Raw genomic sequence first — 14,816 nt, forward strand, 5'->3', positions numbered from 1 at the left:
ACTGAGTATAATCCTGCAGGGGAAAAAATGGTCATTCAGTGAAATAGGGGACTTTCAAGCATTCTTGATGAAAAGACCAGAGCTGAATAGAAAATCTGACTTTCAAATACAAGACTCAAGTGGAAAATGAAGAGGTAAACAGGAAAGAGAAATCACAGGAGACTTATCAAGGTTGAACTGTTTACATTCCTGCATGGAAAGATGATATTTGTAACTCATGAGACCTTTGTCAGTATTAGGGTAGTGGAAGGGAAAAATTATATGTATGTACATATAGATAGATAGATCGATAGATAGATACATAGATAGATAGATAGAGGGCACAGGGTGAGTTGAAGATGAAGGGGTCATATCTGGAGAATAAAATTAAGGGATGAGAGAGGATTATACTAGGAGAAGGAGAAAGGGAAAGGTAGAATGGGGTAAATTATCTCACAAAAAAACCGAAAAGAAAAAGCTCTTACAGTGGAGGGGAACCGGGGGAAGGTAAGAGGAAATAAATGAATCTTATTCTCATAGGATTTGACTAAAGTAGGGTATAACATACAAACTCAAATGGGCATGGAAATCTGTCTTACCCTACAGGAAAACAGGAGAGGAAGGGGACAAGAGAGTAGGGGGATGGTAGAGAGAAGGGCAGAATGGGAAAGGGGGCAATCAGAAGCAAATACTTCTTAAGAGGGACAGTGTCAAAAGAAAGAACAGAATAAATGGGGGGCGGGATAGGATTAAGGGAAATAGAGTTAGTTTTTCACAGCATGTCTACTATGGATGTGTTTTGCATAACTGCACAAGTATAGCCTATATTGAGTTGCTTGCCTTTTCAGTGAGGGTGGGTGGGGAGGAAGGGAGAAAATTTGGAACCCACAGTTTAAAAAAACATATGTTTAAAAAAATGTTTTCACATGCAACTGGGAAATAAGAAATACAGGAAATGGGGTACAGAAATCTATCCTGCCCTACAGGAAAATAGAAGGGGAAGGGGGGGGAGAGATACCAGGGATAGCAGACTAGGGGAAGGGTATTCAGAAAATACAAAAAATATATATATACAAAATAAAAACAAGATAATTTTTTTGAGGGGAGATAGGGAAGATACTTGATGCTTCATATAGATGAGGCATGAGCTGAGCTTTTGAAGAAATGAGGAATTTTATGAGGTAAAGGAAAGAAGGAAGTGCATTCCAGGCACCCTAAGGACAGAAGATGGAATATCATGGCAGGTCGGGGTCAGGTTGTGAAGGATGTGCCAAATAGAGGTATGCATATATTTGATTCTAGATGTAATAGAGTCACAGGAGTTTACTGAGCAGAAAAATGAAATGAAAGACCTGTGCTTTACTATAATCATTTTTTCAGTGGTGGAATAAATGAGTTAAAAAAGGGAGATGAGGCACAGAGACCAATTAGGAAGCTACTGGGATAGTCTGGATGAGGTAATGAAGTAGGATGGTGAAAGGGCTTTGTAAATTATGATGCAATATAAATGTTGGTTAATATTATTATTGATAATAATAAAATATTTGACATTTAAAAAAAAAGAATGTTAAAAATTGTCTTTACACGTAACTGAAAAAAATAAAATCCTATTTAAAAGAGAAAAAAGAAAGACCACAGAGAATTCTCTCACCTTTTAAAGTGTTTTTCAATGAAGCCAGTGAAAATTTTACTCCAGAAGTTATGATAGCAGTGAGCAACCTACACTGATCTGGGATTTTATAAATATTTTATAAATCAAACTACAAAAATGCCAACTGAGTATTTAAATAAGCATTTTGGATAATGAACAAAAAAAACTGCAATCATTAGGAATTAGTGAAAAATAAAGTTAAAAAAACTGGAAAAAAACAAATATTTTTTGCTAAGTGATGGGGATATAAAGGCAAAAATTTTAAAGATCTCACAGTCTAATGGGTGATACAGTAATATGCAAACAACTATGTATAAACAAGAGACATGTGAACTAAAATGTAGATAACCTTAGAGAGAAGGCACTAGCATTAGTTCCAAAAACTGGAAAAAAAAAAACAAATATTTTCTACCATGAATTTCTTCATAGAAAATTCTGAGATTGATTTTTTAAAAAGAAGTCCATTTACAAATTATATTTCCTATATTCCATGCATTCTACCCAAGTACGTTTCAAGAAAATGGAATACTAGGTAAAACAATATAACACAGAATCAAGTTAGTTTTGCCAAACAATGGCATAAATGGGCAATTGACTGAACAATAAATATTACAATAGGGTTTTATATTTTTATGGATGGGGTCTGGTTTCAAAGTATTAACTTTATTATTTCCAAAAAGAAACAGTGAGTCAGTGGGTGTGGACGTGCAGAGGCTCACTTAAGCCACTGCTCGCCTCTGCTCAGCCCAGCCCCGCTCCCACCTCCTCGTGCCGCCGCCAGCCGGAGCCACTAAGATGCTGATGTTCGTGGTGCAGGCCAACATGCCATGCTCCGCGGTGCCCGACTCCCTGCTGAGTGAGCTCACGACACAGCCGGCCAAGGCCACGGGCAAGCCGGTCTAGTACATCGCCGTGCACATCTCGGCCAATCAGGTGATGGCCTTTGGGGGCTCCTCGGACCTGTGCACACTCTGCAGCCTGCACAGCATCGGCAAGATCGGCTGGCCCCAGAACAAGGCATACAGCGAGCAGCTCTGTGAGCTGCTCACCAAGCACCTCAAAATTCCCGGGGACAGGATCTGTATCAATTACTACGACATGAACGCGGCCAACATGGGCCGGAACAGGTCCACCTTTGTCTGAGCTCCCCTGATGTGTGTGCGCCCTGGCCCAGGCTCCCAAGCTACTATCCCTTTGCTGTCTGGTCACTTCCTGGTTCTTGTGAAGTTGAGAAACAATAAAATGCTTTTAGGTGTCAAAAAAAAAAAAGAAAAGAAAAGAAAAAGAAACAGTCAAGGCATCCTTCCACCAGGTATGCTTGTATTTATTTTATATAGTATATTGGACTTCTAAAGGAGGCAGACAGAGAGGAGAGAGAACCAGTCTCTGAGTCAGGAAAACTCAAGTTCAAATCCCAACTTCAATACATACACACTAGCTTGACTCTGAATAAGGCATTTGACCTTTCTGTGTCTCTGGCAACTTTCCAAGACTGTAAGTTGCAGAAAAGTTGCTCATCTGCATTTCCTACACCAATGAAATGACAGGCTCTAATGTCCTTCACACAGTCTTCCACCTACTATTTCTAAGGAGGGATCACCTGAGCCAGAACTAAAATCACCTCTTCATCTAGATATACTAGGCACATCACTAGAGACTTCACTACAAGTATTTTGGTAGTAAGTCTTATCTCTATTGAGGCAAAAGGAAACAAGCTTAAGGACCAAGATTGGAGTCAATGAAATGCATCTTGTAAAAATTATCAATTCCACACATATATTTAGTACACCCTGCACAACATCACTTTTGAAGCTACACCCATTGCTTTTCATAATACAGCAATGGGATGATAGAATAGTGTTTACTCATTTACCAAACCACCACATCACTTCCATCAACTTTGTGACAGACTATAGAATCACACATTCCAATGCTGCCTGTACTGCATTTAAATGACCAGAGATTCCTGAAGCCTCCTCTTAAAATAAAGAAACCTGCAACTGAACTGCTTCAACTCTAGGTGTCACCACTGCATCATATCATAGCAGAAAGGGACCTTGCCTTCTTACATTTGAAGTTTTAAAAATCCAAAAAGGTGTGCAAGGCAAGAAAAACACTTACTGTATTCATTAGCATTTCAGTAATGAACAGTGAGGTTTTTCCTTCGAAAATTGTTTCAGTTTAATAAAGAATATCTTTTAGAAACAAAAGCTTTGAAAGAATTGATCACTCGTTATTTAAAATGGATTTTAACTAAAAGTTTACTATGTATTTCCTTTCAATATTTCTTTTGAACTGAGTTAGTTTTCCCCCTTATTTGCAAACTGATATCCTGCGTTGTGTACTTTTTTTCTGAAGTCTGGTGGAAATCTATACTTTGGAATGTGGGAGAATAAAACCATGAGAGAACAACATTGCATCTATGGCTTGAATTATTTGAACAAAAGCTAAATAAGACATAACATAGCACAAGCTTACTGAGCAAAAAAGGAAGCCAAGCTCATTTATTTTACTGTATACCTTTCTAGAAGTGATTTATTAAATTTTCTATCTTTATTCACAGGGGGTTATTTGAAAAGATTGCTCTTGCGCCGTGTTGATTAGAAGACAAAGTTTCTACAGTAAAATGGCACTTGATTTAGAATATGAAAATCAAATTGGGAAGTTTTAGAGGATTTTTCCCTAGCAGAAACAAACACTACTTACTACTGGTAGAGATGGTGCTACTGTGTCTCTTTGCCTCTAGTCTCTTTCCCTCTCCAACCCATCCATCACACTGCTGCCATGTGGATTTTCCTTAACCACATCATATTCCTACTTAGAAACTTCTGTGGCTCTGTACTGACTCTTAAGATCTTTTAAATATAAATCACTATTTGGCATTGAAAGTCCTTCACACCCTGGCCCTAAGCTACCTTCCTAGCCTCATACATCATTCCCTCTCCTGCATTCTTCAGCCAGCCAAGCAGGCTTTCTCTGTTCCTCATAAGGGATGCTCCTATTTCCTATCTCCTCACCAACTTACTCTGTCCCTTGCCTGGAATGCATGCCCTGCTCAGCTTCACTCCTCATTTTCCCTCAAGACTCAGCTGAAGCACCACCTTGTATATGTAAAGTCTTTTCTGATCCCCTTCCCCTCCCTCATAAAAATCACTTTAGTTTTGTATATATTTATATTTGTCTACAATGTCTCCCCTGAGGTAATGTAAACTCCGTGAGGGCAGGGACTGTTTCATCTTTGTCTCTCTATTCTCAGCAACCCTGCACAAAGCCTGGCATACAGGAGCTACTTAATAAATGCTTACTGATTATTTGATTGATTAGTTTTCCAGGCCAGCAATGGAAGCCTGCTTATCCTTTAAGATACCTGAAGTATATTACAAATAGTACTGTAGAACCCAGCCACCATACATGTTTCTATTCAGTTTCCAACTTGAGATGCCAGAGACCTGAAGTCCTGGTAAAGTAAGTGAAAACTCCCCTTTCCTTCACCCTCTGGGGACCTTCCTCTCTCCCCTCACCCAGCTGCAAACCACCTGTGATAAGGTTAAGCAGGGTCTATGCATGAGGGAGGAAATTACGTTCCCCGCCCTTCCATTCCCCTCCCATAATGCCTACTCCTGATGAGACCAAGCTGGAGAAGAGGGAAAAGGAGAATGGAAGAAGCAGTAGCAGAGTTTCCGCAACCACGGCAAAATCCACTTTACCCTCTTCTCCTCTCTCATGTTCCTCCATGCACTCCCTTTTCTCCTACACTAGCTGTGGGGTAGCAAGGGTATGGGAGGTGGGGGAAGGACACAGAGACAGGGCTTTGGGGAACAAGGGATGCCACGAAGCCAGTGGCAGTTAAGAGGAAAGGGAAAGGAGTACCTGTTGCCATTCAGGTGTAAAGGTCAAGTTGGAAATCGTCTGTGAGCAGGCTTTCCAGAAGTCCTAGGGTAGGGCTGAAATTTTGTCCTGACGAATATTTTGAAATTAATTCATTTGGAATTTACATAACCAGGAACCTTTTCATTAGAGAAATTGTGCTGTTGTCTATATGTGAATCTGGCTACTTTATCAATTAGTACCCATAACATAAAATACAAAAAACAGTGGAAATGAATAAGCAGGGGAAACCAATAGGGGACAGAGAATGTCATAGTTGCTCTAATATGTAGAGCACTTAATAGCATTCAAATATTCAAAATATCAGGGTTCTCTCAGGAAACATGAGACGAAATGTATCATCAATCAACATGCATTTATGCCTGCTATATGCCATGCACTGTGCCAGATGAGGATACAAAAACAAAAATCAAATAGTCCTTGCCCTCAAGGAACTTTCAGATTGCGGAAAAGAGTTGGAAGTAAGGACCCTTGGGCTCCAGTCACCTCTTCCATGTGACTCTGAGCAAGTCATTTCATCTCTGCTTCCTAATCTGTTCAATGACTAAACTGACCTCTAAGGACCCTTATACCGCTAAAATTCTGATCCTAATTACTATTTCTACCATTAAATGAGAGCTTCTCTAACCTGCACTCAAAAAACTCTGATGAAAAATGATCAGATTTTGATCCACCAAGTTCAAATGCTTAATGAATGGGACTGAAACTCTCATAAATCTTTTTGTTGTTGTTGTTTCAAAACTGACAAGTAATTCAGATAGAACTGGCAAATAAATATGATTAAGACAGCAAATGAAAGCAAAGCGGTTAAGGAAATTACAGAAAGTATTGATCCCATTAGACTAATTTGATGCTCTTATCATTTTTTCATTTCACCTATTTTTCTTTTTCTTACTGAGCAAAATAATTATTTAAAGAAATTACCTGAAAATAGAACTAAGAAACTCAAAACAAGACTTTCTTGTTAGTTCTAGTAACACTTAGTCAAGATTCACCATTTGATCCAAAAACCCACCTGGATTTTAAACTTCAATGTTTTCAGTGACTGAATCAGTCCATAAGCACGTATTAAACACCTATTATGTGCCAGGCACTATGCTAAGTGCTAGCGATAAAAAAAAAAAAAAGGCAAAAGATAGTCCCTGCTCTCATGGAGCTCATAACCTAATGGAAGAGAAAATAAGCCAACAAACATTTACAAACAAGCTATGTACAGGATAAAAAGGAAAATTTTTTAAAAAGTTTGAAAGGGAAGGCAGTAGAATTAAAAAGGGCTGGGAAAGGATTCCTGTAGATAACTGCCTAATTTCATAGGCCATGATGGCCTAATTTTAATATCACAAACAACCCATAATCTCATCTATAACTATTTTTTGTTAAAATAAACAAAATTGAACCAAGAATCCAAAATTACTCTTCCTCACTAAGATACCCAAAAAGTAGTCTAGGGTTCATGCATAAACATCACTTTGCACCTCAATGGCCTCTGAAAATTTCACAAAGAAATCAGGAGGATCTAAGTAGTAAATTAGGGAAAAGAAGTGATAATAAAAAGAGGGCATCAGAGCAATTTGCAAGATTTATGGGTCACCAGAAGTCAACCACCCCAACAAAGGTTCTAGTTTCAGGTTTACAACATATCATATACCAGATTCCTTACACTCAACATGCAACATCACCGAGTCCATAAGAAAGAGCTTGTTTTCCATGGATAGGATAGATTGCCCTCTTGTCCAATTCTACTTCCTCCAGAAGGTTTAGGGTAGGAAGCATGAGGAAGTGAGATCCATGTTTAAATATATGCCTCTTTTCTCTGTTCTTCCATCCACTGGTATGCCAGGAAGTAGCATTACGGGACAGAGGAGGGTGTCAAGACCCCTAGGAGCACAACTAGCGAGCACAAATACAGAGAAAAGAAACTGTAGTCTAAGTCTATCAATTATCAAAATTAAAATTAGGTCAAATAAGTGTATTCTCACTGAGAATACATGCTAGACCACATTCCCCTGTGGGATGTTAAGTACCCATGTCACCTAGACTTCCAACAGTTTTTTCTTCAAGATAATAAACTACTATTCTATTACTAACAAGAATGTGAAAACAGAGGGCAGGTATAAGATGCAGATTTGGTGGCTCCTTCCTTATACCTAGTCCTCTCTGCTACTACCAAAGATTTCCCTATTTCCCTCTCAAACACAGGAGAATTTAAAAGCATTTCACAAATGTTATCAACCATGAAAACTAGAGGGACTAAGACTGGAAAATAAAAATTTTATAAAGCAGGTCAGTCAGGGAAGAGTTAATTAAGTAATTAAAAAGTCACATGCAATTCAAGATCTGCAACTGGGCACTGTTGTTGGTCTTAAGGCCACAAATTTTCCCTAGTTATATTATTAGTATGACATTGGTAAATACTATTAGAGTTGGAGAAAACGTTTATAAGTTGGTAAAGGTTTTGAAGCCAAGGCTGACCAAGGCAGTATATTAAGGAAATGACTGTTGAAACACTTCATTTAGAATCATTACTTCCTTCAGCAGGCACTGAAATGCAACTGACATATAGGTGGAAATTTGACTGGGGAGTAATCAAGTTGCAACTAGAGATCACATTTATCATGGAGTGATATCAAATCGAACTACCCTTTTTGCTACATACTTTATCCTGAGAGCAGAAATATTAATGCTTCTGAAGAACATGGTTATGTAATTAAAACAGTATGTTATAGGAATAAATGATACATGTCAGAACACTAATGGCCTTCACAGAGAAAAATAAGATAAAGAAATCAATCTTTTAGAGTCTACGCCAAGAAATGTACATCACAAAACAACAGATAGGGCAATCACTAAGTAGACAGGAATCATTTACAACTGACAATTTAAATCTCAAAAATCCTCTATGTAACTCTAGATCCCTAAAAATTAAGTAGTTAGACCAGCAGCTTATTTGTATACTCTAACAATAAGAGTAACCCAAAATGGCACAGGTTTCCCACAAGTGAAAGTACATAAGCAAAAGCTGGATGTTCATATGTTAAGAGAAACTGTAGCAGAGACTCATAAATGGAGAAATGAGTTGAACTACATGACCTCTAACACGATCTGAACATCAGATAAAAAATATATGTATAATCATATAATTCTAAGATTAAGTGTGGCCATTGCATTGGTCCACTCACAGATTACAGTAAAATCCCTAATAAAATAAATATTAACCAAGTTTATGTTGGACAAAGCTTTTACAACAACCCATGGGTCAATAAAAAATATTTTAAATCACTGGCTACTTAACTCCCTCCAGTCTTTGCAAGGGTAGGGAAATCAATGTGGATTATTAGCTTTACTATCAGACATGGTTAATAGTATAACATGGTTAGCTAGTGATACTCAACCCTTCTTTTCTTTTTCAAGCTTTCCTTCAAGGGATAATTTTTGGAATAAGAGAGGGAGAAGGGATACACTGAAAAATCAAGGTAATATAAAAACAAAAATATCAATAGAAATAAAATAAAGAACAAATGAATGGCCACTTAAACAATACAATGCTCAATGCTTATTGAAAACAGAACATCAAGAATTAAAATCTTAAGATTTCCCATTACTTCAGTCAGAACATACTTACCATTTTCCACATATGGATGAAAAGGCAAAACCAATGCAAGGATGACCCTGCCCCGAGTTGGCTCCAGTACACTTCTAATATCTTTTAATAAAGTCAGTGGCTGATCACAACGATCAAGCAGATTCAAGCAGCTGATGACATCATACTGGAATCCTGTGTTCTGCCATTCATTTATGCCAAGCACTCTGGGGAAAAAGTAGAAATAATAAACTCAACACAACTCACTAAATAAATATTTTAAATAGCTAAAATCCCATTTTAATATAACTTTATTTTTGTCTTTTAAAACAAAGCAGGTCTAAAACATTTGATAACTTTGTTTATAACTGCTTTTCACAGTAATAAGATCAATAAGCCAACGGTAACAGGGAGTATAGGGTTTACCACACAATTTTATTGATTTCTAGCAATAGAAGAAATTAAGGCCTATATCAAGATATGCAAAGTAACTGAAAGCCTAATGGATAAATAATATGTCTATGGTTTATAATCGTTATATGTGTAACAAATGAGAATAGAATATCATAAAATGGTTATGAAACTAGTGCATCACACAATTATGAACATCACTTACATATTGTACTTAAAGCAATGAGACCCATTTATAAAAACATTTATTAAGATTAAATAATAAAAGACATCCTGTATTCATGTATCCTATTTCCAAGGCCCTCTCTATACTAAACAATGGCAATATAGATGAGAAACTATGATTTCCATTTATAGTTCACAACCCATTAAGCGAATCTTTGCTCCCTGGAGAGAGATATGCTATTTCATATACATTTAAAAGTCATCATAGAGAAAGACAAAGTGTAGGGCATCTTGTGACTGTTGAGTGAAGGGCAGGATTAATACACTCTCATACTTCAATAAATAAAGTTAAACACATTTCCAATGTTTGATAACATATTTCTAACAACGAAAAGGATTTTTATAATAACGGTTTTTAGTTACTAATATCGTTCAGGTTATTTCATAAGATTACTTATTCTTGTTTCATTGTATTTGTGACAATGGTGTGGTACATGAGACACATCATGAGTGAAATAGCTAAGGATAGATACATGAAAAAGCATCTGCAGAGTATATGTCTTTCAGATATTAAACAGATACCAGATTTATTTCTTATAAGTATCTTTAACCACTGATATTTTGTAATACTTTCAGGAAAGGAAAAAAATGAAAAACAAATTAAATCATTAATTCATGTCATTTTCCACCTAGATTTTGAAAATTCATTTAAATAATTTTTAAAAATACACAGAGGAACACAGAAGTTTAGAAGGGGACATAGATGACTATGGCAGGACTAGAGTTATAAAATTTCAAATAAACTTTAAAAAAAAATGAAGCTACCTCACACCTATCAGATTGGTTAATATGACAGAAAATGAAAATGATTAAGGTTGGAGAGGATGTGGAAAAATTGGGACACTAATACACCACTGGTGAAATTGTGAACTGGTCCAACCATTATGGAGAGCAATCTGGAACTATGCCCAAAGAGCAACCAAATTGTGTATACCCTTTGATCCAGCAATACCAGTACTAGGTCTGTATCCCAAAGAGACCGTAAAAAAGGAAAAAGGATTTATATGTGCAAAAATATTTACAGCAGCCCTTTTCATGGTGGCAAAACACTGAAATTGAGGGGTTGCCCATCAATTAGAGAATGGCTAAACAAGCTGTGGTTATATGAATGTAATGAATACTATTGTGCAGTAAAAAATGATGAACAGGCAGATTTCAGAAAGACCTGGAAAGACTTGTATGAACTGATACAAAATGAAATGAATAGAACCAGGAAAACATTGTAAACAGTGTTGGCAACATTATGTCATGATCAATTGTGAATGTCTCAGCTCTTCTAAGCAACAAAATTAGCTAAGACAAGTAAAAAGGACTCACAAAGGAAAATGCTATCCACATCCAGAAAAAGAACTCATAGACTCAGAAAGCAGATCAAAGCATACTTTTTTTCACTTCTTTTTTGTGTTTTTTTTCCCTTTTGATCTCTTTCTTCTTTCACAACTGTGACTAATATGGAAATGTTTGACATTTTAGGAAGAGGGGAGGGAAAAAATTTGGAACTCAAAATCTTATAAAAATGAATGCTAAAAATTGTCTTGACATGTAACCGGGGGAAAAAAACAAAATACTATTTTTTTCAAAAAGAAGCTTCATATAATGTATATTCCCAATTTCACTTGCACCACTCTTTTTACATTCATTGTTGTAAGAAGAAAAGTTAGTGTTTTTAAAGTTCATAGCAATAAAAAGATTATTTTTTAAGTTAAATAAATCATTTGTTTAGTTTTTCAAACATTTACTAAATCATTTTCCTTCTAGGGTCTTAGTTTCCTCATCTGTAAAATTAGGGGATCAAACATGAATGACCTCTAAAGTCCTGTTCAGATCTAACATTCCATAATCCTACAAAATAAAAAATCCAATTTCCAAGGACTATACTGATTATGTAGCTGTGCTAGGATTTGTTTCAAATTTGCTTGAAATAAATGGTGCCAACTAAGACTTAAGGGTAATTCTGTCACATATAGATAGATGTTACATTTGTCATAATTGGATTAAATTTAGGCAAGGAACACTGTGAGGGACTGTCTGATGTTGGCTACTGCCAAGTGCGGGTTGTGGCAAGATTGGGGTAGGATCTGGGTATTTGGAAGTAACCGGAGCTCACGCTCCCGAGGCAGGGGCTGTGGTGGGCAGAGTTGTGGTGAACTGGGATGGGCTGGATACAGAGAAGTCCTGAGGCAGTGGGCAGTGCTATGTGAGATAAGCTGGGGAAGGTACAGAATACAAGGAAGTAGCCGGAGCATGTGCTCCTGAGGCAGGGGGCTGTGCCACATGGGAGTGGGACGGCAGAGGATGAGTTCCCTTTGCTTAGTCCCCTCCCTAAATGCAACGTCAACCCCAGACACCTCCTTCCTGTGTCCTTCCTGACTTCCTGGGTCACATACCTTCCCTTTGTGTAGCACTGACCCCAGACGCCTCCTCCCGGTATCTGGGCCTGACTTCCTAGGTCACATACTCTTTGTCTATGCACTAATCCCAGATGCCTCCTCCCGGTATCCAGTCCTAGCCTCCTGCGTCACTTCCTCTCCCTTGGTGCGCTAAACTCAGACATCCCCTTCCGGTATCTGACCCTACAATCATTGACTAGTAGGCGGGCTGAGGAGGAGGGGCTAAGTAGGTACTTAAGGAACGATTGTGGTCGGATCACGCTCTCTTTGCTCCTGCTCTGTTGCTCTGGCCTTCCTGCTTGGCCTTGCTGTGATGGCCTCTGAATAAAGCTCGGGTGTTGGCACCTCCTGGTAGGCTCGTCTCTGTGTGTTTATCCGGGTAGGCACCGAAGACTGGTAAGTAGTATGACTCTGGCAGCCTGCTCCTTATAGGAGGAGAGTGCACGGCGCGGCCGGCACAAGTGGCGCCCAACGTGGGGCGGAGGAAATAGGCCAGAGGCCCCGTGGATCAGCTGGTCTGGTCGCGGGAAGAGAGACAAGACCCGTAGCCAATAGGGTGAAGGAAGGAAGATGGGACAGATGTTTGTTAAGGTCCCGGATAGGGAGGTGCTAGGGAAAGAAGTATATAAAAGAGTGAAAGAAGCGGAAATCAGTAGTGAGGAAGGACACAGGAAGGAGGCGTCTGGGGTTGACGTTGCATTTAGGGAGGGGACTAAGCAAAGGGAACTCATCCTCTGCCGTCCCACTCCCACGTGGCACAGCCCCCTGCCTCAGGAGCACGTGCTCCGGCTACTTCCTTGTATTCTGTACTTTCCCCAGCTTATCTCACATAGTACTGCCCACTGCCTCAGGACTTCTCTGTATCCAGCCCATCCCAGTTCACCACAACTCCACCCACCACAGCCCCTGCCTCGGGAGCGTGAGCTCCGGTTACTTCCAAATACCCAGATCCTACCCCAATCTTGCCACAACCCCCACTTGGCAGTAGCCAACATCAGACAGTCCCTCACAGAACACTGTCAAACTGCTGCATAGCCAAATAAATTTTAAAGATTATCTTTTAAATTTCAATTTAATATTTTATTTTCCCCCAATTACATGTAAAAACAATTTTCAACATTCATTTTTAAAACTGAGTTCCAAATTCTCTCCCTTCCTTCCCACTCCCTTCATTGAGAAGACAAGCAATTTCATATAGGTTATAGATGTGCAATCATGCAAAACATTTCCATATTAGTCAGGATGTAAAAGAAAACATAGACCAAAATAAAAACCCAAGAAAAATAAAGAGAGCAAAAAAAGTATTACTTCGATCTGTATTCAGATTCTATCAGTTCTTTCTCTGGGGATGGATAGTATTTTTCATCTTAAGTACTTCAGAGATGTCTTGCATCATTGCATTACTTAGAATAGCTAAATCATTCACAGTTGATCATCTTACAATGTTGCTGTTATTGTGTAAATGTTCTCCTGGTTCTACTCATTTCACTTTCCGTCAGTTCCAGGTAAATTGCTCCAGGTTTCTGAGAGCATCTAGCTCATCATTTCTTATATCACAATAGTATTCCATCACAATCATATACCACAAATTGTCCAGCCATTCCCCAATTGATGGGCATTCTCTCCATTTCCAGTTCTTTGCCAGCAGAAAAGATGTGTTATAAAGATTTGGGCAGAGTTCAAAATTGCTCTACATAAAGGTTGAATTTATTCACAACTCCACCAACAGTGTATTAGTGTCTCAATTTTCCCACAGCCCCTCCAACAATCTAACAGGTGCAAAGTAGTACCTGAGTATTGTTTTAATTTGTATTTCTCTAATCAATAGTGCTTGAAGACTATTTTTATTGCTTTCATCAAGTTCTTATTTAAAATCAAAGTGAAAAAAACCTAGGACTAATAGTTTATTACTTGTCTGGCCAAAAGGACTTGATTACATTTCAAAATGTAAACAAAGAATTAATATTTTTGGTAAAAACAAAATTCTAGGTTTATGTTCAATATAGCATCTGACAATTAAAACTGTCTTTTAAAATTTATCTCCAAATGCATATGCAAATACAGAACTTTCAGGCTGCTATTTTTGAAAAATAAAAAATGTGCACATCATAAAAATTAGATTTCTAGTGAAATGAGGTAAGACCTATACTCACATAAGCCCAATATCATCTTAGTTATAACTGTAATGTTAAGATTTTTATCTGTCAGGTAAATCCCAATGGTATAACCAAATGTATTAAACTTCAACCTTCTCTCCACACCAAAAAAAAAACAAACAAAAAAAATCCATTTATACAGGAAGTCTAAGCATATTAGCTCTTCTCTTTTCAGGAAACTGGAAAAGTGACTTGCCCAAGGTCATCCTGAAAATAGAGGCAGAATGGAAATTACAACCCAAAAGCCAGTCATGTTATTCAGACCAGTAAACCACATCTCTGCATATAGGGAAACAGGGCAAGCACTCTTTAAATAAATGTTTATCATAATGTGTGAAAATGGTTGAAGCTCTATATTTGAAGTCTAAATACATCCTTTTGTTATTGAGGGGGAGGGAGAAAGAAGACTATTCATCATAGAAACTGATTCCACTTAACCACAGTTTTATTTTTTTTAGTTTAAAATGACACCAATCCAATATATGCTTATTAGATTAAAATTATTTTAGTTGCTAATCTTTATTAGTGGGATTTAA

The 14,816-nt window shown here is 37.8% G+C and overlaps 1 protein-coding gene and 1 pseudogene across 3 annotated transcripts in view; one reads left to right on the forward strand and one right to left on the reverse strand.

Annotated features, from left to right (window-relative positions):
- The window catches only part of LOC114052420 (methyltransferase-like protein 9), a 62,994-nt gene that overhangs the window by 5,352 nt on the left and 42,826 nt on the right, over positions 1-14,816 (reverse strand). For all 3 annotated transcript variants that reach the window (XM_027875015.1, XM_027875014.1, XM_027875013.1), the window contains exon 4: positions 9,141-9,325. In XM_027875015.1, the coding sequence (XP_027730816.1) occupies positions 9,141-9,325 (185 nt within the window). The remainder of the gene's footprint in view (positions 1-9,140; positions 9,326-14,816) is intronic.
- LOC114052421 lies at positions 2,426-2,834 on the forward strand (annotated as a pseudogene).

Source organism: Vombatus ursinus, unplaced genomic scaffold, assembly GCF_900497805.2.
Source record: "Vombatus ursinus unplaced genomic scaffold, bare-nosed wombat genome assembly UNPS02014807.1, whole genome shotgun sequence".
Classification (NCBI taxonomy): Eukaryota; Metazoa; Chordata; class Mammalia; order Diprotodontia; family Vombatidae; genus Vombatus; species Vombatus ursinus.